Below are 26,880 nucleotides of genomic sequence, written 5' to 3'. Positions count from 1 at the left end.
CGTTATCAAGTTTCCTTTACTACTCCTAAACACTCTTCTTTAATCTGTTGTGCATCCTTGTCCTTTCTTTGCATCTGTTTTCGTCCCTTCTCCTCATGTGTTTATGGGCAGGATGGAATGTGTTCATTACAGAGAGGATATGTTTTTACAGTTGGGAACTGACAATACTGTGGTAATTATGTTCCGGCCTCCTGAAACATGAACGCGACCCTTTTGAAGTTTATTGTGGGAACTGAGTTGTAATTTTTGTTCACCATACTGTTCTATGGGAAAAACGTGTATAAAAGGAGCGATCCACTTTTGCAAATCGAAGCAGTCTCCGAGAACCTACACGCTGTGTACTTCTTGTGACCTCTGTATCCCTGCAGTTAAATAAACGCTGATCTCTGACGTCACTGGAAGTGTCCCGCGTCTCTGTGTTTGGTACGCCAGAACAGGTAACCCACGAAGGTTTCAGGTGTTGTTCCCTGGCACCGCTGGGTCTTAGAAAAACCCAGTCCTTCAGTTGGCGCCCAACGTGGGGCGACATCAACGGTACCGGTCCAAAGCCCGACGATCGTGAGGAACTTCGTGTGAAATCTCCGAGGGAAGGTGCACCCCGCTTCATCGATCCAGTTGTCGAAATAAGTGGCCCGACGTCTTTTCCCGCGAAGATCCCCGCCTCCTGACGGCTGCGACGGACTGATGCCCTGACTGTCGACCGGTTTTGGCGCCTGGCGTAGTCCTTTGTACGGCGAGACGATAGACGGGCCTTCCTGGTGACGCCATTGTTCTTTCAGTTAAGTATTTGTGGGTCGCTCCCTGTGTTCCTTTGTTGTTTGCATGGTACCATAGCATTTGTGGTTCTTAGTTGTTGGGTTTTATTTGACGATTGCAATTGCCAAAAACCGAGGGTCTCGCAAACTTTTTGCGAGGATATCATAAATTCGATAGCCCTTGAAGTTTGTAAACTCGGTTAGTTTGCGCGATGCCTAGCTGTAGTACTTTGTTTGGGTTTCTCAAATGTTGCAGAATGGATTCCCGGCTAGAGGATTCATGTCCGATACCTCCGGTTGGAACTCCAATTTACGAGCTCTATAGTCGCCATGGCGTGGGTCCTATCGTGTATAATGAATATTGGGTCCGCTACACTAAACAGGATGGCGTTCTTAGTTGGCCATCTCATGGTAGTTTCGAAACTGCCGTTTTAGATAATTTGGAAGCTACACTGTTTAAAAAGAAGGCTAGGCCGGCCATGTTTGATTCCTTCCGGTTGTGGCGGAAAGAGGCCAAGCAGAAAGAAATCAAGCAGAGTAAGAAAAATAAAAGAGAAGGCGTTATTGCGGTGATGCAAGATGCTGAACAGTATCAGCGAGACAAAAATGAGAAAGAGCAGGAAGTTAGTGCTCGACTCCATCATATGGCGCTGGATAAATGTTATCCGGTGCTTCCGTCTAACGTTGATAAGTCGGGAGAAGAAGCGGTAGAGGATTCGTTATTGTCTTATCTGTTGAAATCACCACCTCCCTATGCTCCCGATACTCTGGGGCCCGTGATTCTACCTCTTCCTCCACCTGCTGTTTTGGCGGCTGCTGGTCAGCCCGCTGTTCCTCCCGCTCTCCCGAATCCCCTTGTGCCACAGATCGTTCCTCCTCTTTTACCGGTTTCTCTTTCTACTGCGCCTTTTCAAGTCCCTCCTCAGTCTGTTGTTCCTGCTACTCCTGGTGCTGCGTCTACTTCTATTGTCTCCACCCCTATTGTCGCCGCGCCTGGATCTTCTTCCTCTTCTCCTTCTGTTCGTAGTCGTCTTCTGACTGCTGTTGCTTCTCTTTATTCTCCACTTTTTGGGCCAATACTCGGCTCGACTCTTTCAGATGTCGCTCAGAGGCGCAGTCAGCTTCCTGATGATAGAGAACGTGAATCGCTGGTAAAAATGGCACGTAAATGGATTCGTAATCCAGTTAAATATCCTTCGCGTGTAGTGTTTGACACATTTTCTCAGTTTAATGCGCCCACTCAACGATTCGTGTTTGAGGAATTGTGTAACTCGTTGAAGGAGGAGTGGGATTATGATGTGGTGGATACTGTACCGTCTGAGGTTTCTGAGCTCCAGCATCGGTTCACAACTGGTGTGATTGTAGGTGACAAGGTTCGAGAAGCTCTAGAACGTCTGTTATCATTTCGATGTACAGTGCAACCTCGAGCGTTGTTTAAGGAGGAGACGGCAGCATGGATGGCACAACCTGGCCAATATCCGATGCGGGAAGTTCCCCCAGTATGGATGCCAGGCGATCCTAATGCTAACCCTGCTGTCCCAGGCCGTTTTCAGAGAGTATGGATACACCTCCCTTGGAAACGATCGGAAGTCTTACAGGTGAAGCAAACTTTGCCTGATCCCCGTAAAAATCCAGCAGGTTATTATAAGGAGCTGTCCCAATTGGTGGATGCTACTGTTATGAATCTAGCTGATATTGATATGTTGTTTGGCAATGTAGTGCCTCAGCCGATTTGGGCGAAAATTCGTCACGAGAATCACGCGGCCGAGTTAGGCGGTGACTGGGCTGCCCTTACAGCGGCAGACGCTCAGCAAGTCGGTGGGGCTAAGCCTGAGCAGCTTATCGTGGATTTGCCCCAGAGGATTATTACCCTTATGAAAACGCTTATGCCGGCGATGCGCGTTAATTGGGACAAGCTGTCCGCGTGCAAGCAAAAGAGGGGTGAAAGCGTTTCCGATTTCTTTACGAGATTCGAGGAAGCATTTGTCGATCATAGTGGTCAGGACATGGGCTCAGAGGGTGGTCAGCGGCTGTTTGTTGATAAGTTTGTATCGAACCTGCTGCCCGACCTTAGCAATAAGTTGAAAAATTCTGAGAGTTCATGGGCTGTTTCTACCACTGCTCAAATACTGGCTACGGCCAAATATTACGAAAATAGGGAAAAGGAGGAAAGTGAACGTGCAGATAAGAAAACAAAGGATCTTAAAACCAAGGTCTTATTGCAGCAAGCGTATCCTCCGCGCTCAAATTTCAGTGATTCGCAACAGCCAAATCGATCGCAATCACAGTTTTCTAGATCGCAGACGCGAAATGACTCTCCCGCACCTCGTTTTGTGTTGGGATATAATCAATGTGCGTATTGTCGAGGGGAGGGCCATCTGAAGTTTAGTTGTCCGGTTCTCCGTGATAGGAATAATGGTGTGTCAGCTCGAGGAGGTCGTGGTGGTCCTCAACAAGCTTCACGTGGTAGAGGTCGTGGAGTTACTCAGAATCAGGCCGAGCGTTTTGCCACTTCCTTAGACTCACAGAATTGTTTCGATCGACGTGAACTATCGTCCGGTAGATCTGCACAGTATCATGTGGATGGCCATTACGTTGAGCATGATGTTGATACGGATGGTATCTACTAGGACAGCCATAGACGAAGGAAGGGAGAAGTATCAGTTCCGGTTGATCAGAGAGGGCCTTATGTTGAAGTAGCTACATTGGGCATCGTTGAGCCTTTTCTGTTGGACACTGGTGCAGCAAAAAGTTCCATTATGCATTCGAAACTCCCTGGCGCGCCTTTGTCTGGCTTAACGAATGTTTCCGTTGGATTCTCTGGCGCCCCCGTTAGCAATCCAGTTTCCAGCCCCTTGCCCCTTACGATTGGGTCTCATGAGTTAGAAGCTCCTTTGATTTTGACTACTGGTTGTGGTGAGAATCTTTTGGGTTTGGATTTGTTGAAAAGGTTACATGCGACTTTGTACTGCTCTCCTACGGGTGTGGAGCTTACGTTGGGTGAGCATGTGATTTCCCCTATGTATTTATCGATCGATACGCTCCCACCGGAATTGTGTTCTCTTCCGGTTTCTTTGTGGGCGACAGGTCCCAATGATGTGGGCCTGTTGGATATCCCACCTTATGTTGTTCAATTGAAAGTTGATGCGCGCTTACCACGCATACCACAGTATCGTATTTCCCTTGATGGTGAACGGGCACTATTAGCGATCATTTATGATTTGATCGATAAAGATGTTATTGAGGAAACACGAGGTAACGTGTGTAATAGTCCCGTGTTGCCTATTCTGAAACGAACTGATCCGTCCAAGCCTCCCGTGTACCGTCTAGTTATTGACTTACGGGAAGTCAATAAAATTGTTGTCCCGCAGTTTCCTGTGGTTCCAGACATCACAGCTTTACTGACTCTGATTCCAGCCTCTGCAGCATGGTTCTCGGTAATTGATTTGAAGAATGCGTTCTTTAGCATTCCAATTGCTGAAGAAAGTCGTGATTTGTTCGGATTTTCGTTAGGAGGTCGCAGTTTCCGGTTCAAACGCGCGCCTCAAGGCTATTGTGAGAGCCCATCGATATACAGCCAAGCTCTTAAAAGTCAACTGGATGCATTTGTGCTCCCGACTGGTGCGGCTTTGATTCAGTACGTCGACGATCTGTTGGTAGCTGCGGATACTGAACAAATTTGCAAGACTGCTACTGCGTCACTGTTACGGCATCTCTGTGACTTACACCACAAAGTGTCACCTTCTAAATTGCAATATTGTTGTCAAGAAGTTACCTACTTAGGTCACTTATTGTCAAAGGCGGGAAGAAGGTTGACCCCTGAAAGAATCGCAGCAATTGCTCGAATGACTGTGCCAACAACTCAGAGAGATGTGCGTGCCTTTTTAGGTATCACGTCATACTGCAGACAGTGGATTCCGAATTTTTCACTGTTAGCGAAGCCATTGATAGCTCTCACGTGCAAGGATGTTTCGACTCCTTTGCCGTGGACGGAGGAATGTCAGAAAAGTTTTTCTGAACTACGTGATGCGCTGTGTTCGGCTCCTGTGTTAGGTACTCCTGATTACAGCAAGCCATTCACATTATACGTTCACGAGAGGGAAGGTTGTGCGTTGAGTGTTTTAACGCAACAATTTGGCGACAAGCAGCGCCCGTGTGCATATTTTTCCTCGACCTTAGACCCGGTAGCTAGAGCGTTGCCAAGTTGCTTGAGGGCGACAGCGGCAGCGGCGGCGTCTATTCGACAGTCCGCAGGTCTCGTTATGGATAATATGCTCATGGTGATGGTTCCGCATGCAGTTGATACTCTCTTGAATCGGACAAAGACTCAACATCTGACAAGTGCGAGGTTGTCTGGGTACGAGTTGACCCTTTTGGCAAGTCATATACAGATCAAACGTTGTAATGTACTGAATCCAGCAACATTGTTGCCGATTAATATGGAATCAGATGATGTGCCACCACATGATTGTTATTTACGAACTGAGGAGGAAACAAAAGGTCGTGTGGACCTGAAAAACACTCCCTTGACAGATCCCGATGGTACTTTGTATGTGGATGGCTCGTGCTTTAAATTGCCGAATGGTGATGTGACGACTGCGTATGCTGTAGTGACGTTAAGCACGATTGTGGAAACTGCGAGATTGAATCAGAATTCAGCACAAGCTGCAGAGTTGATCGCATTGACAAGAGCGTGTGTTTTGTCTAAAGGGAAGCGAGTGAATGTGTTTACCGACAGTCAGTATGCATTCGGTGTTGCACATAACTTTGGAAGACTGTGGAGAGAAAGAGGATTTATGACATCGCATGGTACAAAGATCCAGCATGGACAGCTCGTGAATGACCTTTTGGATGCACTTACACTGCCTAAACAAGTGGCGATTGTTAAATGTAATGCACATCGGAAAGTGACGGATGATGTTGGTCGTGGTAATGCATTTGCGGATGAGATTGCTAAGGAAACGGCTAAGGATCTTGCGACCCGAATGTATGTCACGAGTTCAGTAAGGTGGCCGACAGAGACTGCTATGTGTGAAAATACTATTGAGAGCGTGAAAGCAATTCAGAACGAAGCTACTAAAGCTGAGAAGACTAAGTGGAAAGAAAGTACGGGAAAGTTAGATATGCATGGATGCTGGGTTGACCTGACGGAATGTCAGAGGTGGATGTTACCAGATGCGTATGTATTAGCTGTTGTGACGATGGCTCATGGGTTGTCACATATCAGTGCGAAAGGAATATGTAGGTTCTTGTCCCCTGTATGGAGAAATGAGGGTATTGCTAAATGTGCCGAGAGAGTGGTTAGGAATTGTATGGTGTGTTTGATGCACAATCCTGGCAAGGGCACCCCCACTCCACCTGGTCATTTTGCCCCTCCTGTTTGTCCCTTTGAGGTTATCCAGCTGGACTTTATTCATATGGAGAGATGCAATAACCTAAAGTATGTTTTGGTTGTGGTTTGTGCGTTCTCCAGATGGATTGAGGCCTATCCTCTTAAGGATAACACTGCCCTGTCCACAGCAAAAATCCTGCTGAAGGAATACTTTCCTCGGTACGGAATGCCACGGATTGTATGGTCGGATAATGGGAGTGAGTTTGTGGGAAGTGTAATGCAGAGTGTGTGTAAGGGCCTTGGAATTCGTCAGAAATTCCATAGTGCTAAATCATCCTCAGGCAGCGGGGTTGGTTGAAGGGTACAATGGTACCCTGAAACTGAAGCTCGCCAAGATTCAAGCTACGACTGGTCTATCATGGCCTGATGCCTTGCCTCTGGCTCTCCTATCAACCAGAGCGACCGTACACTCTCGAGTAGGGCTTAGCCCATATGAGATTGTGTTCGGCCGCCCTGCGAATATTTGGGGGGTCCCGAGACCAAGGGCCTTTGATAGTCTTGAGTATCCAATGTTAATTGATTATTTGCATGATTTGACCACTAAACTACGGTTAATCCATCAACAGGTCTTTGAAGCTCTACCAGCGCAGACAGAGGGTCCTGGACACCAGCTCCGGCCAGGGGACTGGGTTGTTACCCGAAATTTTGGTCGGAAGCGTAACTTGGAGCCAAGATTTGTAGGACCCTTCCAAGTCTTATTGACAACGAGGACTGCGGTTCGACTGGAGGGCAGGAAGAACTGGGTACACGCCAGCCACACGAAGAAGGTACCGATCCCCTTTCCAACGGATGGTTGGGTGAGGACTGGGATTTCGGCAACAGAAACTGAGACTCCTTTGCACTTTGTGCCGTTTAGCGACGCTCAACCTGTAGGGAATGATTTGTCACTGCCAAACCCACCTGTGGAGTTATCGGTAGCAGAAAGCCCAAGGTCTGACTCGTTGTCCATCTCATCGAACACTGTTGTGCCAGCTGAACAATTGTTTGTAGAGCAAACTCGACCTGGAAGAAGCCGATATTTTCTTCGTTCAAGGACTAATAAAAATTAGTTGTATATTCGTTTTTTTCCTCTTTGGATGTTATGAACATTATGGACAATTATATCCTTTCTTTTTGAGTTTTTATGTGTTGTCCCGCGGCTAAGAGATTTGTGATCTGAACATTTTGAGGAAACCTTTCCATCCGGGTTACCGTAGGGCCGTGCGGGTACTCCTTTCTGTTTAGCAGGTTTCTGACGCTAGGTCGGTTACTTTTGTCGATTCCTGGGAACTCCTGGGGATTGATAATCGCTACTCAGAACGAAGTGCGCCAAGTACGTCACGGACGGTTTGTAGAGGATGGCATTCTCTAAGCTGTTGGAAGTAGAAAGGATGTCGGCGCAGAGATCAGAATTAAGAAGAGTTGTATGTACAAAATGTTTTTTGTTTCAGGTGTTCCTACTGTTCCTGACCGTATCTATGTTATTGGTGGGTGGAGTATATTTTGGAGCACAGTTGTTATTATCTTCTGTTTCACCTACCCTTTCTCCTAAACTAAGCTCCCTCACCACTGTTTCCCCACATTCTTTTCATCCTCTGCCTCAACATGAACAGGCTAGACGTGCGGAGTTTATGAATAATTCCTTCGTTCAACTTTTACATCAGCATCAGTTGGTGATGAACACGACAAATTGTTGGGTGTGTGGGTTAATGCCACATACCACGGATAGGGGTATTCCCTATTTGGTCCTTCCTTACAGTTCCCAGGGTTCGGCTCGAGCATTCCAAACTATGTTCCATAGTGCACTAGATTCCTACCCCAGTCGAGAGCCACGTTCTGCCAATTTTGGTCCTGGGCCGTATCACAAACCTTTGGCGATAGCAATAGCGGATTTAGATCGAGATGTTTTTGATGCATCGCTTATCCCAAGTGAAGAGGTACAGGCTTATAAGGATCTGAGCGAGGCTGAGTATAGTACGTCAGTGGGTGATAGACAGCTTAAGAGCTCGTCCCCAATATGGATTGTACCACACCTCGGTAATTTCTGCTTGAAAGGTTTGGGTCGAAATCCGAGAGCACAACTTGGGAACAGTGCTTGCACTGACACGTATGTTCTGCCGATGCTCTCTTCCCCTGTTTTTCTGACCGCTAAGGGCACTTATTTTGTATGTTATGAACGCGCATATACATGGTTACCCCGTGATTTTTCGGGTACCTGTTATATTGCGAATCTTTTACCACCGACTTTCACTGTCGCCTCAGATTATCACAAAACTAGAGTTGTGAGAGGCGTTATTAGCAAAGAGGATACTGCCGGTCAAGAAGCAGGAGACTTCTTTAAGGGTTTCCTGCCGTTTTGGGGACCTATGGTTAATAGTAGGAATCTAAGACAACTGACACGTGTAGTAGAGTCGACCGCTAATATTACTGCAAGTGCCCTTGGTAATCTCACAGCTGAACTTCAGGCGGATAGACTCATGACGTTGCAGAACCGTATGGTTCTAGATGTGGTTCTCGCAGATAGAGGTGGTGTGTGTAAAGTTATCCATTCGAGTTGTTGCATTTTTATTCCTGACAATGCTCCAACTGTCTACCAAGCCATCTCGAAGTTGCACAAGATTTCCGAGTCCATACACGTGGACGAAGGTAATTGGACGCTTCTAGGATGGTTTTGGGGCCTGATGTCAACTTGGGGTTGGAAGATTCTGATGATCGTAGGGATTGTTGTAACGTTTCTGTTCACGTGTTGTCTTTGTGTACAGTGTGGTCCTGCCTTATGTGGCCTATGTGCTACAACGTGTATAAGACGACCATCTGTTACCAAGGAGACGTTGATGAATAGAATGATGTTCCAGCAGCAACTGAACGATTTGATGAATATTGAAGTAGATTCTGATCTTGACTAGTGCTTGCCTACATGAGGGCAAAAGGAGCGTCTGAGGTTCCGTGTGGGACGGAACGACACTCTTGAGTGGTGACGAATATGGATGAGTTGGGTATCTACGAACCGCAAATGACGAGTATAGTGGGTGTACGCAGTTTCGCTACGCGACCACGTATGGTTCGTCTCATTTTTGGGTTTGTTCATCTGAACCCTCGGGTTCCATTTTAGATACAGGCATCCATTTTGTTTCTTGCCCTCAAGTAGCCAGCGAACGGACTTTCGTCCGCTTCGTGACCCTGGGACTTTCAAGCTTACACAAGGGAGGGACACGTGTTCCTTTGAGTATGACTTTTATGACGAGAGAAACGACACGACAAAGGCAGATGGCCCCGCTCAAGGCTCATCTTGCCGTGCCGGTCTATTGTTTCAGTCATGCATACATTAGACACGGTGTCTTTGATCCCGTTATCAAGTTTCCTTTACTACTCCTAAACACTCTTCTTTAATCTGTTGTGCATCCTTGTCCTTTCTTTGCATCTGTTTTCGTCCCTTCTCCTCATGTGTTTATGGGCAGGATGGAATGTGTTCATTACAGAGAGGATATGTTTTTACAGTTGGGAACTGACAATACTGTGGTAATTATGTTCCGGCCTCCTGAAACATGAACGCGACCCTTTTGAAGTTTATTGTGGGAACTGAGTTGTAATTTTTGTTCACCATACTGTTCTATGGGAAAAACGTGTATAAAAGGAGCGATCCACTTTTGCAAATCGAAGCAGTCTCCGAGAACCTACACGCTGTGTACTTCTTGTGACCTCTGTATCCCTGCAGTTAAATAAACGCTGATCTCTGACGTCACTGGAAGTGTCCCGCGTCTCTGTGTTTGGTACGCCAGAACAGGTAACCCACGAAGGTTTCAGGTGTTGTTCCCTGGCACCGCTGGGTCTTAGAAAAACCCAGTCCTTCACTCCCTCGAGATGTTTGTTGGATAATGTTTTCTCTTTGAAAGATATTTGTCTTCTAACTTATACAAATCATTGAAAATGTTATGCTGGAATTTATCAATCAAATTGTGACCTGGCAATTGTGGTGTAAATCTGGATTTATGTCTCAACCCACTGTCGGAGCTGGCAAATGTATCAAAATCTAGATCCATTGCTACATCTTGTAGCGATGGAGTACCGTCACTGTCATCAATTGAAAGTAGTAATTGAATATCTTTAATGTCCCTGATCGATGGTAATGTTTCTGAATGAGTAACATTACCAATTGTACTGGATAGTTGTTGTTTATCCTGAAAGTATTTTAACAGTTTGATCTTTCTAACAAATTTAAAACAACTGACATGTAAAGATGTAAAGTTTGGAACAGCACTGGGACAGAAACTCAAGCCTTTGCTCAATATTTTAATTTCGTGTTCATTGAGTACATGATCCGAAAGATTCACAACATTAACAGTATCCGTGCATGTAGTATCTTCAACATTTATCAATTCTTTTGGTTGCGTGCATTTGATCTCGTGGTCACCCCTGTTCTTTCTTGTCCGCCTGTGCCTGGTTTTTCCCCTTCTTGCCTTTTTTGGCCCATATCTTTCCTGTATGTCTGCTTGTTCCCTTTCCTGTAACGTTGTAGTTCTAAAAAAAAGGGATCAGATATGGCCCCCTCCACCCGTGTTTGTGTGTTCAGTGATTCACTACTGGTAGCACTACTGATGCTAGACGTGTCTGGAGTACTCGCCACGTCAGTTTGACGTGGGGGATGTCCAGGGCCACCCGAGTTCACGTCCACTCCAATATTGTCGAATTTTTTGGCGAAGGTATAAACCCTCCCCTGTTTGTAGTCTCTTTCATCCCTCCTGATTTTCTGAGATTTTTTGTCCTTTAAATATAGTTGGTGATTATATAGTACATCTTTGAGTATTGCTAGGTTTTTGTCTCTCACCTCAGGTAAATTTAATTCCTGAATTTCCTCTTCCAATTTTGTGATCTCTACAATAATTTTACTACGTTTAAGCTCAGCATCCTTAATCAGGATCTTCATCATTCCAACTGATGAATTGAAAAGTAATTTTTCCCATTCTTTAAGATGACCCCTGTCCAGGTCTTCAAAGGAGGGAAAAATAAGAATTCGGAGACCCCTGGGTACCTGTCCCTTTTCTATGTATTTCCGTAAGATTGTTGCGTCCCACCATCTGGAGAGTTCCTGACGTTTCAACCTCTCTAATCTAATAAATTTTTGTCTCATTCCTTCTTTTGCAGTTGACTTAGTATTGGCTTGACCTGAAATTGTTTCGTTGCTGAAAAGGTCTTCTAACAAAGTGTCTCTATTATCCTCAAAATTCGCCATTTTCAATTATCAAAATGCAACAGCACACAATGGGTAAATAGTCAGTACCCGACTTTCAACACAATCCAAACAAAAGTATCACATGTAATCACAAGTTATAGGCAAAACGAGTGCTCGATCAGCAAAATTTGATGTATAAATATACTTCACAGTGGATATGCTATAAGGACCTGCACATCGTAAAGTTTACTCCGTAATGCAATAAGTTGTTTTTGACAGTTGTATTGGGTGCTAGCATATCGCCACATACTCATCCACCAAGAGTAATAGTCATCTCTAAGAATACAAGATTCCAAGGATGTTGAAATGTATCAAAAAAGGCAATGCTGCACACCCCAAAAGTAACCTGCACCCCTTAGACAATCTTATTTCCGGGTGTAGTCCAAAAGTTGTAAATATTCATACAAAGAACACCATCGATATCCGTTCTTGATGTAACAGGATATGTTATATTTATTCGTTTATAATCATATGGGTATCCAATTTTCACAGCGCAGCCGACGCGCGTTTCGCCCAACGGGCTTTCTCAAGGCTGCATATGTACAAGAGAAAAGAAAAAACATGGTATCTAATTTTCTGTATGAGCAGAAACATAAACAATATTCTCAGCTGTGTTATGCCGTACATTCTAGTACAGAACAGATCCATAATTACAAACAAGGTTCAAAGGGGGAGTGTCCCCCAAGAGACAGAAAGTAATCCCCTAAATTAGGTGATTAATAGAGAGATAAATCCCGAAAGTTTCCCCAAGTGGATAGAACGTCAAAGTCCAAAAAAACCACTGAAACACTAAGTCTTGTTTCCTTAAGTTACCGAAATTTGTCATGTGTGTTTCACCGATAGGTACAGTGAGTGTTAATGGGTGTGCCCATGTTTAAAATCAAATCAGCGAAAAATGCATAACCGTACAGTGCTCCAAGTCATGCTGTACGGGGTGATGACATCTCACCTAGTCAAGTTCACTATGTCGTTCGTATTTGGTGTAAGAAAAACTCGAAGTTACACCTAAAAGAAAAATGTGTCCTGTGATCACTGGCAGTAATACTGACATGGTACTTATCACATCGTCTGTTACGACATTCAGTATAGCTTACCTAGTCCCAACCGAATGGTCACGTAATTCATATGGAGTGCCACGAGTTAGACACTATCAGCGTTTTTCCGTATCTGTAGTATATGGAGTATAGCAAAGGACCAGGATCCGTCCCCTCTAAAATAAAAGTGTAGTGAAAACAAATATTCACTATAAAGACCAATTAAATAATGCCTTGGTTATATACGCAAAAAACGTAAGTACGTGTTGTGGTCTGGTAGTGACCATTGCTTCAACACTGATCCTTTACTTATACGTATTATTGTTCGGTTTACCTAATACGTTTCAGAAGTAGCATGTTGTGTACAACCTCGCATCGCACCTATTATGTGCTATGTGTTCTGCATATCGTTACTGTTCCCAAACATCATTAGGCTACTAAAATTTAATCCAAAAGCGTACGAAGGTATATTTATGGTCATTATAACGCGCCTAGTATCGCAGGACACATTTTTCTTTTAGGTGTAACTTCGAGTTTTTCTTACACCAAATACGAACGACATAGTGAACTTGACTAGGTGAGATGTCATCACCCCGTACAGCATGACTTGGAGCACTGTACGGTTATGCATTTTTCGCTGATTTGATTTTAAACATGGGCACACCCATTAACACTCACTGTACCTATCGGTGAAACACACATGACAAATTTCGGTAACTTAAGGAAACAGGACTTAGTGTTTCAGTGGTTTTTTTGGACTTTGACGTTCTATCCACTTGGGGAAACTTTCGGGATCTATCTCTCTATTAATCACCTAATTTAGGGGATTACTTTCTGTCTCTTGGGGGACACTCCCCCTTTGAACCTTGTTTGTAATTATGGATCTGTTCTGTACTAGAATGTACGGCATAACACAGCTGAGAATATTGTTTATGTTTCTGCTCATACAGAAAATTAGATACCATGTTTTTTCTTTTCTCTTGTACATATGCAGCCTTGAGAAAGCCCGTTGGGCGAAACGCGCGTCGGCTGCGCTGTGAAAATTGGATACCCATATGATTATAAACGAATAAATATAACATATCCTGTGACATCAAGAACGGATATCGATGGTGTTCTTTGTAAGAATATTTACAACTTTTGGACTACACCCGGAAATAAGATTGTCTAAGGGGTGCAGGTTACTTTTGGGGTGTGCAGCATTGCCTTTTTTGATACATTTCAACATCCTTGGAATCTTGTATTCTTAGAGATGACTATTACTCTTGGTGGATGAGTATGTGGCGATATGCTAGCACCCAATACAACTGTCAAAAACAACTTATTGCATTACGGAGTAAACTTTACGATGTGCAGGTCCTTATAGCATATCCACTGTGAAGTATATTTATACATCAAATTTTGCTGATCGAGCACTCGTTTTGCCTATAACTTGTGATTACATGTGATACTTTTGTTTGGATTGTGTTGAAAGTCGGGTACTGACTATTTACCCATTGTGTGCTGTTGCATTTTGATAATTGAAAATGGCGAATTTTGAGGATAATAGAGACACTTTGTTAGAAGACCTTTTCAGCAACTAAACAATTTCAGGTCAAGCCAATACTAAGTCAACTGCAAAAGAAGGAATGAGACAAAAATTTATTAGATTAGAGAGGTTGAAACGTCAGGAACTCTCCAGATGGTGGGACGCAACAATCTTACGGAAATACATAGAAAAGGGACAGGTACCCAGGGGTCTCCGAATTCTTATTTTTCCCTCCTTTGAAGACCTGGACAGGGGTCATCTTAAAGAATGGGAAAAATTACTTTTCAATTCATCAGTTGGAATGATGGAGATCCTGATTAAGGATGCTGAGCTTAAACGTAGTAAAATTATTGTAGAGATCACAAAATTGGAAGAGGAAATTCAGGAATTAAATTTACCTGAGGTGAGAGACAAAAACCTAGCAATACTCAAAGATGTACTATATAATCACCAACTATATTTAAAGGACAAAAAATCTCAGAAAATCAGGAGGGATGAAAGAGACTACAAACAGGGGAGGGTTTATACCTTCGCCAAAAAATTCGACAATATTGGAGTGGACGTGAACTCGGGTGGCCCTGGACATCCCCCACGTCAAACTGACGTGGCGAGTACTCCAGACACATCTAGCATCAGTAGTGCTACCAGTAGTGAATCACTGAACACACAAACACGGGTGGAGGGGGCCATATCTGATCCCTTTTTTTTAGAACTACAACGTTACAGGAAAGGGAACAAGCAGACATACAGGAAAGATATGGGCCAAAAAAGGCAAGAAGGGGAAAAACCAGGCACAGGCGGACAAGAAAGAACAGGGGTGACCACGAGATCAAATGCACGCAACCAAAAGAATTGATAAATGTTGAAGATACTACATGCACGGATACTGTTAATGTTGTGAATCTTTCGGATCATGTACTCAATGAACACGAAATTAAAATATTGAGCAAAGGCTTGAGTTTCTGTCCCAGTGCTGTTCCAAACTTTACATCTTTACATGTCAGTTGTTTTAAATTTGTTAGAAAGATCAAACTGTTAAAATACTTTCAGGATAAACAACAACTATCCAGTACAATTGGTAATGTTACTCATCCAGAAACATTACCATCGATCAGGGACATTAAAGATATTCAATTACTACTTTCAATTGATGACAGTGACGGTACTCCATCGCTACAAGATGTAGCAATGGATCTAGATTTTGATACATTTGCCAGCTCCGACAGTGGGTTGAGACATAAATCCAGATTTACACCACAATTGCCAGGTCACAATTTGATTGATAAATTCCAGCATAACATTTTCAATGATTTGTATAAGTTAGAAGACAAATATCTTTCAAAGAGAAAACATTATCCAACAAACATCTCGAGGGAGGAAAAACAGGCCTTGTTCAGTCTTAAAAATGATTCCTCCCTTGTCATCCGAGAGGCTGACAAGGGAGGAAATGTTGTACTTATGAACAAATCGGACTACATGGATGAAATAAATAGACAATTAAGTGACGATATGACATACCAACTTTTAGACCATAATCCACTCAATACCACCAAAGAACTCATACGCAATACGTTACGATTCTGGAAAGACAAATGCTTGATCTCAGATATCGAATATAGATATCTACACAATGATACACCAACCATACCGTGTATGTACGTTTTACCCAAAATACATAAAAATGAACCCTTCCCCCCGGGTAGGCCAATCATTTCGGGAATCGGATCACCGACTGAGCGTATCTCAGAATACATTGATGCATACTTACAACCATTGGTAGTGAACTTACCATCGTTCATAAAAGACACTACAGAGGTGCTAAGTAAGATTTCGGATGTAGACTGGGTAGAGGGACACTATCTTGTTACTCTGGATGTGTGTTCCCTCTACACAAGTATACCCATGGATATGGGTCTCCTGGCAGCACAATATTTTTTGGAATCTAGGTCCATACAATTCCTAGAACACACGGTCATGATACTTGAATTGATAGAATTGGTGTTGAAAAACAACATTTTTATGCATAATGACGCTTGGTACCGTCAAATCAGAGGTGTGGCAATGGGGGCAAAATTTTCGCCCTCATTTGCCAATCTCTATATGGGGTATTTTGAGCTTCATCATCTTTGGAAGAAGGGCCCTAGTTTACTAACGGAAAATATCCTATTTCTAGGCCGGTATATAGATGATATACTGATGTTTTGGTCAGGTACAAAGACAATGCTAGAAGAGTTTTTTCAGTATCTTAACAATAATCCCTTCAACTTAACGTTCACTAAAACAGAAAGTACGACACACATCAACTTTCTTGACATCACAATTTTAGTCGATAAGGACAAACTGATATCACGTCCATACAGAAAAGACACGGCATGCAACGCAGTCCTGCATGCCACCAGTGCACACCCACCCTCACAGATTAGAGCAATCCCTTTGGGGGAGATGATCCGCACAAAAAGAAATTGTAGTGATACACTAATATTGGAGAACGAACTGAATACAGTGGAACAACGCTTCATGGCCAGAGGATATAAGGCATCTGATATCCGAAAGGCACGTAATACTGTAAACAGTATGACAAGAACAGATTTGCTGAAGGGCCGCATGAAAACGAACAAAAGGCCATGCAGCACAAAAATAATTAGGTTCATTACACCGTACTCAAATGCAAGTGCTGAAATCTTTAAAATTCTTAGAAAACACTGGCATCTATTGACAGATGATGAGAAAATCATGGAGGCGGTGGGACCCAGACCTAACATTACCTTTGCCAGGGGCAATACTCTAAGACAATCTCTATGCCCCAGCTTCATTTCAAAAACGTCTCAAAGGACATGGCTACCAGCAAAACCCAAGGGGTTTTTTAAATGTGGTACCTGCAATGTTTGCCCCTTTGCGTTAAATAGGACTACCACATTCAAATATAACTCTGAAAAAATCTATACAGTCAATGACTTCATCAACTGCAATACGAAATTTGTTATTTATTGTATCATTTGTATATGTGGGAAAATTTACGTAGGTAGTACCATCCGACCACTTAAGGAACGGATACAAGAACATTTAAGAGCTATCAGAAACAACAATACTCAATATCCGTTAGCCGTACATTTCAATACTTTACATAATCACACAGAATTGATCAGAATAACTTTTCATGGTCTTGAGGTAATACTGCCACATCAGAGAGGTGGCAACAGAATAAGTATGCTCAGACAAAATGAATGCAAATGGATTATCTCCCTTAGAGCGGTTGAACACGGTATCAATATTGATAAGGAACTATTTGAATTCCTGTAAGTCAATGTTTTATGTACAATGAGAAATAATCATGAGTTCCTGTTCTGGGGTATTATTTTACTGATGTTTGACATTATCTTTAAAGATTACAATGGAATGTACAGTAACGCAGCGACTTAAGATCATTTTGCTTGTATGCATTTCAGAACAGTATTTTTGATATATGATGTGGCTCCAGGATTCCAATTCCATATGACCTGCTGCTATCTGTCCTTTCTATTTCTGATTTCAAATACTTACTACATAACATTACGCCTTCTCGCCTTTCTAATACGTCACTGTGGTGATAAGGTCGGGTTTCTCTATGAAGAATAAGCATATTTATAAGACTTGACATTCACAGTTTTATTTAAGAGATTTGGGACGATACTAGATACAGGACCGATTGTAGACATAATATATACATTTTATCGTTCCAAGATGGCCGCCAGGGCATGTAAACTAATTTCGACGATCTTATCTGTAAGTCCATTCTCGATGTTGCTGACCTCATGCTCTACATATATTTCCACAATGGCGGGAGGCTCTTGGATACCAAACGCCCAGCAAATGTGGGAGAACTAGTAACGTAAATGAGGTGAGTGCGATATGGGTAGTGTCCAGGCCACGAATAGCTTAGTGATACTAGGCGCGTTATAATGACCATAAATATACCTTCGTACGCTTTTGGATTCAATTTTAGTAGCCTAATGATGTTTGGGAACAGTAACGATATGCAGAACACATAGCACATAATAGGTGCGATGCGAGGTTGTACACAACATGCTACTTCTGAAACGTATTAGGTAAACCGAACAATAATACGTATAAGTAAAGGATCAGTGTTGAAGCAATGGTCACTACCAGACCACAATACGTACTTACGTTTTTTGCGTATATAACCAAGGCATTATTTAATTGGTCTTTATAGTGAATATTTGTTTTCACTACACTTTTATTTTAGAGGGGACGGATCCTGGTCCTTTGCTATACTCCATATACTACAGATACGGAAAAACGCTGATAGTGTCTAACTCGTGGCACTCCATATGAATTACGTGACCATTCGGTTGGGACTAGGTAAGCTATACTGAATGTCGTAACAGACGATGTGATAAGTACCATGTCAGTATTACTGCCAGTGATCACAGGACACATTTTTCTTTTAGGTGTAACTTCGAGTTTTTCTTACACCAAATACGAACGACATAGTGAACTTGACTAGGTGAGATGTCATCACCCCGTACAGCATGACTTGGAGCACTGTACGGTTATGCATTTTTCGCTGATTTGATTTTAAACATGGGCACACCCATTAACACTCACTGTACCTATCGGTGAAACACACATGACAAATTTCGGTAACTTAAGGAAACAGGACTTAGTGTTTCAGTGGTTTTTTTGGACTTTGACGTTCTATCCACTTGGGGAAACTTTCGGGATCTATCTCTCTATTAATCACCGAATTTAGGGGATTACTTTCTGTCTCTTGGGGGACACTCCCCCTTTGAACCTTGTTTGTAATTATGGATCTGTTCTGTACTAGAATGTACGGCATAACACAGCTGAGAATATTGTTTATGTTTCTGCTCATACAGAAAATTAGATACCATGTTTTTTCTTTTCTCTTGTACATATGCAGCCTTGAGAAAGCCCGTTGGGCGAAACGCGCGTCGGCTGCGCTGTGAAAATTGGATACCCATATGATTATAAACGACTAAATATAACATATCCTGTTACATCAAGAACGGATATCGATGGTGTTCTTTGTATGAATATTTACAACTTTTGGACTACACCCGGAAATAAGATTGTCTAAGGGGTGCAGGTTACTTTTGGGGTGTGCAGCATTGCCTTTTTTGATACATTTCAACATCCTTGGAATCTTGTATTCTTAGAGATGACTATTACTCTTGGTGGATGAGTATGTGGCGATATGCTAGCACCCAATACAACTGTCAAAAACAACTTATTGCATTACGGAGTAAACTTTACGATGTGCAGGTCCTTATAGCATATCCACTGTGAAGTATATTTATGCATTATGCAATGACCTACTGACATTAAATTTGATACAGAAAGTAGAGACCCAAACGCATCAAAAGGGATACATACTAGACCCTATCTTTTCTAATTTCACAGAAATAAAGGTGGAAAGGTGGAAACACCCTGGCCAATTCCCTGTTCAGACCACCACCTAGTTCCCTTTAAAATACCTTTTTTTGCTAGGAAACAAATACATCAACCAGCAAAAAAAATTACCACAATGGAAATGGAATACTCTTAACTCCACCTCTTTTCAGCAGGCTCTGGCGAAGAAAAAACCCACACTAGATGAAGAAGTCAATGGAGCAAACAATCAATGAGAGTCATGGATTACAGAGGCACTAGATGAGAGCTCTAGGATGCCTAAGAGACAGTGTGCAACTGCACCTTGGTTTAGTGAAGAACTAAAAAAAGCAAAATCAAAGTGCAAAAAGCTTGAACGATTATGGAGGACGGAATACTGTAGCAAAGAAAAAGATAACTATAAAAATGACCTAAAAACATATCACTCACTAATTAAACAGTCCAGACGTATTTTCTACACGGAAAGCATAAATAAAACCAGCAACGTCCCTAGAGAAATGTTCACTATCCTGAAATCCCTCAAAACACTCAGAGAAAATGATGACACTACAGCCTCCGTGGAAAGCTGTAACAAGATTTCTTCTTGAGAAGGTGAAAAAAATATATGACACCTTTCCGCTGGCAGCGAAGCAAGGGACTAGCCTAACATATATTAACGAAACAGACTTTATCGGCATAACCCTGGATGAATTTAATATCCAAGAACTAGCAGAACTTAAAGCCACAGCCAATGGCATCAAATCGGGCTCACCTCGGGACCCGGCACGCCCTGGAATATTAATGGCGGGAGAAAGCTTGATCATGCCTTACATTTCAGAGCTTATCTCTCGCTCATTCCAGAAGGGGGTGGTTCCCACCAAAATGGAAACAGGCCATTTTCAGGCCACTGAAAAAGAAACCGTCAATAGAGAGCACTATGTTAGAAAACCTTCGGCCAATCTCATTACTCCCCTTTGTAGCTAAAATCGCTGAAAAAGTTGTGAATAAACAACTGACAGAGCACATGAACATGAACAACCTGCTACACCGCTCCAAGTTAGGTTTCAGAAGGGCACACTCAACAGAGTCAGCACTGCTTCTGGCCACAGAAGCACTGAGAAAGCATGCAGACGAGGGACAAACGGCCGCACTAATCCTGTTGGACCTTAGTGTGGCATTTGACACCGTATCTCACAAGCTACTCCTCCAAAGACTTGAAGCTTGTGGCATCAAACGAGGTGCACTGCAATGGCTGACATCATTCCTCTCCGGAAGAAGCTTTCAGGTAGCACAACAAACACACTTATCAAAGAGTTTTCCCTAATCCCAGGGAGTCCCACAGGGCTCAAGCTTAAGCCCCACTCCATTCAATCTTTATGTGGGGCCACTGGCAGAACAAGTGGAACAACATAGTGTGTCGATCGTGTCCTATGCAGATGACACGCAGCTGATTGTGCTGTTGTCTCAAAATAAGGGTCAAGCTGCTATCCGTTTCTCCAAATGTTTAGTAGAGGTGGCAGAATGGATGTCTAACCACTGACTCAAACTAAATGGGAGTAAAACGGAGGTAATGATTGTGGGCAAGTCACCAACCCTCTGGTCGTCAGCATGGTGGCCGGAATCTCTAGGCCAATTACCCACCCCAAAAGCAGAAGTAAAAAACCTTGGAATGTGGTTTGATGACAAGCTGACTTTCGACAACCAGATCCGGAAACTGGCTGGTAAATGCTATGGGGCCATGAAAATACTTAGAAAGATCCTTGATCTGCTCCCTGCTACAGCAAGGAAAACAATAGTGCATGCAGTAATAACCTCCCAATTGAACTATGGGAATGTGTTATACCTTGGAGCTACAAGGGAAGGATTGGCCAAACTACAAAGAGTACAAAACGTGGCGGCGCAGTTGGTACTTAATCTACCAAAAAGAACAAACACAAAGAAAGCATTGGTAGGACTACACTGGCTACCAATAGAAAAAAGAGTTACGTTTAAGGCAATGTGCCACTGCCATCGCATTCTCACACGGAGCAGCCCAAGGTCCCTTCAACCACTGCTAACCCAATACACCTCAGGACAAAATTTAAGATCCATGGGCAAAGCCCTAGTGATGGTACCTAGGATACACAGAGCAAGAATGGGGGCCCGCTCCTTCAGATACCTGGCAGCAAAGACATGGAATACCCTACCGATGGCCCTAAGAATAGAGCCATGTGAAAGCAGATTCCGCAAGCAATTGAAAACCTGGCTGTATGCCGAAACAGACTTACGGCAATTAACAGGTAGAACAATACCCCCTGCTAGGTTAGCAACTGATGACATAACTTCTCACAACACGATCCGACGTCTCAGCGCGGGGACACACCGTTGGTGTAACCAAGCGCTTTACAAATGGAATAAATAAACTGCACACAGACCGAAGTCCTGTTACCCAACTATCAACTGGGTCTTATACATTTTTAGTTTTTAAATAGGCTGTACCACACTCCATTATCTCAAGCAGCCGGGACTGCGCGAAGAGGCTAGCTGCCTTGCTTCTCAGGCCTCGTTTTTACACCTGGCCTAGGACTGCCCCTTAATCATGGACTACTGGTGTGGGGTGCACTGCACGCTCCAGCAAATTTTAGAACATTCATTTCCCTTCACCCCAATGGTTTTCCTCCATGGATATGTAAAGGCGGTGCCGTCTGCCTCATGCCGTCTCCTCGCAATGCTGTTAATATTAGCTAAGCTTAACCTGGCCCAGCACTGGGGGGAGGGAGGCAGTCCCCTCCGTCTTGACATGGCTGCGAGATGCCACTTATTGCCAGGACCAGCAGGCCCATTTCTGGCAAATGATGCCTACACAGTCACGCCCGAAAGACATTTGGGATCTAATTCCTTATTCATGTGCTCATGAGCTCCCACCCCACTCCCAATGCCAGTGGTGTAGCATCACCAACATTTGAACCACTAATCTATGTTAATGCGCTCCTACGCATAATTTGCGATGTCTGAATGAGCTGTGTCCTGTGTTTATCTTGCTTTGTCATGTGTGGAATTGTGGGCAATAATGGAAATATAAATGTGTAATGCACTTTATACAGTGTGCTGACCCTTTGTTTGATGCACCTTCTGTGCGAGACCCCCTCCCCATCCCTATTCCCTCTCTGTGCCTGATGTTTCAAACTTTACAGTGCGATGTATTTGTGGAGATGTTAATAAAGAATTTTATTTTTTAAACGATGTTCTGGGAAAAAAAAAAAAAAAAATTCTAATTTAAATTTGCAAAAAGATACAAATAGTTTTTACATTTTGAAACTTAACACAATAAATTTACGACATATTTTTATAAACATCTAAAAATGTCAACAAATTTGCTAAAAATCTATATATTATAAATTACATAATTTCCCAAATTAAATTTTTTTTAAATTAAAAAATAAATTAAGTAAAATTGAAAATGTATACTAGATTTCCCAAAATTGATAAAAATTAAATTTTTAAATTTTTAAATTTACAAACATAAATAATAACTTTTTTTACATTTTTTAAATATTTTAATAACAAGAAATATTATTATGTATATACAAATAAATGTAAAAAATGTAAACTTAAACAGAAAATAAAGTTAAAATGTGTTTTAATGTTTTTTAAATGTATTAATTTTTTACATAAAAATATCTACACCTCAAATAAAAATAACATTTTCCATTAAAATAAAAATGTTAAAGTAATGTTTAGAATTTTGCAATTTTTGTTTAATTCTCATTATTAAATTACAAAAATGTTTTTTAATTATTAGTTTAAACAAATATATCATAAATTACTCCCCACCCTTATCCCCTAAGAACCCAACATCCCACTGCTAAAAATATAAATAAAAATTTTAGAAATATATTTCTTGAAACAAATTTATTTTAAATTACTATCCACCCTTATCCCCTATAAATCCAACATCCCGCTCCTAATTAAACTAATTATAAATTAAAAAATATATTACTTTAAACAAATATATTTTAAATTACTTCCCACCCTTGTCCCCTATAAACCCAACATCTCGCTCCTAAAAAGAAGAGAAAAAACATTAAAAACATACATTTTAACATTAAAAACTATATTTATAGATTTAAAATAACTACTACTAAAAAAAAAAAAATTTAAACATTATGGGGTCGATTCCGATTCCGGCAGCAAATCATACCGACAGACACGGACCCGGACCGGAGACCGACCGACACGGAGAAGCGCCGTATCACCTGTGCAGTACGATGCAACGCGTGTGAATTACAACCGACACGTACGGAATACAAGCCGTACGACCCAGCCATAGGGAAAATAGTGATCCGGCCGGAAAAACGACACGAGTTTCACCGACCGACACGAACCAGGAATGAACCCGACCGACCCGTACCCGTGATGTACGATCCACGCAGTACGATGCAATGCATGTAAACCAAGACCGACTCGCACGGAGACCAAGCCGCACGACCGACACGCACAGAAAACCGGGCCCACAAGTAATAGAGATCTTCGCGACTGATGCGTATGAAACACAGAAGATAGTCAGCGTGAACGAGACGGAGAAGCCCGCACGAGCCAACATCAGTGTGCGTTTCCATCAGAAGAACGTCTCCTTCATGCCTACAAAACCCAAAGCAAAAAGACAAAAAAAGGACCAAACAAGCAATGACAAAGCCAATAAATATCAAATACAAAAAACCTGGGACAAAGACTCACCCACAACTCCAACTATATAAAGGACTACAATCACTACCATGATCCCTTGCAAACAGGAGACACAACCAGCAGCAAACACCATCACACAGCAACCACAGACACACTCACAACTCACCCATCACACAACACACACCATCAGCACCTCATACAAAAGCACACACACATACAGCTAGCAAAACCAATACTAACCCAACCTCACTTGCACCCTCACACACACATCACTCACCACCACCACCCATCGCCATGCCCCCAAAGAAGAATCCAAAGTTCACAGATAGTGAGTTAGAAGTGCTGGTAGACAAGATCATCAGAGTAGTGCCACATTTGTTTGGTACATTGGTCCAAAGGACCCCCATGTCACAGAAAACCAAGATGTGGGCGAGGATTGTGGACAAGGTGAACGCTCAAGCACCAGCAAGGTGCACAAAGGACGATATCCAGAACAGGTGGTATGACGTGCGCAGGAGGATCAAGAAACTCATTGAAAAAGATCACGCCCTGAGTCAGTGCACCGACGGTGGCCCTCCTGCCAAACCAGTCTACTTCAGGACCTGGTAAGGGGGAGAAGGACATCCTACAACCAGAGAGCATCCATGGTCTAACAGACATACCAGAGCCTGGTAAGTACACAAACAACATACCCATTATTGTCTGGCAAGGGGACAGTGAAACCATGCACCCCAATCAAAGCCACAGTAACCAATAGATAATCATCCCAAGATGTGTATGCCAGTCAGACAAACACAATACCTGCCATCTCATAGTGACTTGGAACTGTGTCATGACATGCACCAACCTACAAACATATAGAGCAAGGCAGTGGCACAAAGCTAAATAAACACTGCCAGGCAGTTTGCCAACACAAAGACACTCACAGTGCAGCTGACTGACAGGAAGCAATAGTGGGGATGCAGGTAAAGTGAGTGTATCCAAAAGCATGATGGGGTTTGTAGTCACAGATAATTCTCCCCCTCCTGATTGGCCCATCAAGACCTCTCTGAACCATTCCCACATCACAGGGAGTGGAAAATGACTGACAGAATGGCTGACACTGGGTCCTGCTGTGGGGAGCACAAGGCCCTGGTAGGGCGTGTGCGCAAATCAGAAGCAGGACACCACTGACTGACATTCTGAAAGACAACTTGCACGCCCTCCAATGGAAGCACGTTTTATGGTGGGATGTCTTGCCAGGTGGGAAGGAGGACTGACAGCTCTGACCATACTTACCAGCATGTGGAGACGCACACCCCCTCAACACAAACTCCACACAACTCACCGGGTAGAATGCATTGACCCACACCGCTGTGAAATATCAGCAAAAGATACCCCGTACTGGGTGCTGCTGTGTCAAGCACAGGGGCTCTCTTTGGACTTGTAGCCAAACAAACACCAGGATTTCACAGTCAGCCATCTTGCCATTGCTGTCACACCCCCTCACAGGGAAGCAGATTCAAGAGGGAGGAAGTATGGGCATGCTGGGAAGAGTATGATGGGAGTTGCAGTCACAGACAATCCGCACCCACCCACAAGGCCCAGCAAGCAAACACTGAACCATGCTCGCCTCACAGGGAGTGGGAAGGGACTGACAAGATGTCTGACACTAGGCTCTGTTGTGGGGAGCACAAGGCTCTGCTGGGAAATGGGCAACAACAAACACCAGGACTTCACAGTCAGCCATCTTGCCATTGCTGTCACACCCCCTCACAGGGAAGCAGAGTCAAGAGGGAGGAAGTATGGGCATGCTGGGAAGGGGAGTGTAGCCAAGAGTATGATGGGAGTTGCAGTCACAGACAATCCACACCCACCCACATGGCCCAGCAAGCAAACACTGAACCATTCTCGCCTCACAGGGAGTGGGAAGGGACTGACAAGATGTCTGACACTGGGCTCTGTTGTGGGGAGCACAAGGCCCTGCTGGGAAATGGGCAACAACAATTTCAAACTCTGTCTGTGACAAGCTGGAAAAAAGCAGTGTACAGGCAGGCATCTGTTCGCACAGTAGAAAATGTCATGTTTGTGAACCATTGATGCCTGTAGAAACATAACTTACATTGTGTGTCTCTTCCAAACACAGGTGGTGCTGGGGACCCAGCACCAAATTAAGAGGATTCCCAGTCCCAGACTCTGGTGGATACTGAGCTCTCTGGTTTGACTTTGTCTCTGTCCTCTTCGGATGACGACAACCAACCTGGCCCCTCGGGTATGAGTCATCATGCAGCACCAGAAGCATCAACATCTGCACTCCCTGTACCCACGCCTCCAGCATCTGCACCCCCGCCAACACGGACAGACCAAGGCCTCTGAACACCCACTGAACAGGGACACAAGACCCCCCCGGAAGCTACAGCAAACACCACCAGCAACACCACCCAAGGGGTCCCAGTGTCACCTGTGCGTCCCGCCGCTGGTCCTGCCCGTGTGGATAGCGGTGCTGGGAGGAGTGGAAGGCAGAGGGCGCGCCTTGCAGAGGGGTCTGGACTGCATGATGACCCCCAACTGGCATGCATCATAGATGCGTACCAGGAGAGCACCAGAGGATTTGGCCAGGTAGTGGGGATCCTCAAGGACATACAAGAGGAGCAGGCTGCCCACCATGCCCACATGGAGGCAAAGTGGGATGCCCTTACTGCGGTGCATCGGGACATACTCCAATGCCTCCGCCAGATCAACACAAACCTGTCCACTCCTCCCTGTGTGGCCACAACATCTGTTGCAACACCATCTGCCAGCGCCACAGGGAGGGAGGAGGACTCTGGCAGAGAGTACCCTGCACCGCAGAGGCCTGCACCTGAGGATCCCCCCCCCAAGAAGAAGAGGGGTGTCGTCCGAAGAAGGACATGTGAGAGGCAGATGTCCCA

At 43.6% G+C, this 26,880-nt stretch overlaps 2 protein-coding genes across 2 annotated transcripts in view; both read left to right on the top strand.

The window, feature by feature from the left end:
* LOC146784506 (zinc metalloproteinase-disintegrin-like VLAIP-B) overlaps positions 1-26,880 on the top strand; it is a 3,216,124-nt gene that overhangs the window by 2,013,915 nt on the left and 1,175,329 nt on the right. The window lies entirely within an intron of this gene.
* LOC146784508 (endogenous retrovirus group PABLB member 1 Env polyprotein-like) lies at positions 7,485-9,032 on the top strand. The gene has a single exon (XM_085636224.1). The coding sequence runs from the start codon at positions 7,485-7,487 to the stop codon at positions 9,030-9,032; it is 1,548 nt and encodes a 515-aa protein (XP_085492350.1).

This window comes from Triturus cristatus, chromosome 11 (genome assembly GCF_964204655.1).
Source record: "Triturus cristatus chromosome 11, aTriCri1.1, whole genome shotgun sequence".
Lineage (NCBI taxonomy): Eukaryota > Metazoa > Chordata > Amphibia > Caudata > Salamandridae > Triturus > Triturus cristatus.
The sequence above is the reverse complement of the archived record's forward strand: the minus strand, read 5'-3'. Positions and strand labels throughout refer to the sequence as shown.

What these genes read in the sequence shown, in the direction of transcription:
- LOC146784508 (XM_085636224.1), top strand. Translation starts at nt 7,485, where the DNA reads ATGGCATTCTCTAAGCTGTTGGAAGTAGAAAGGATGTCGGCGCAGAGA.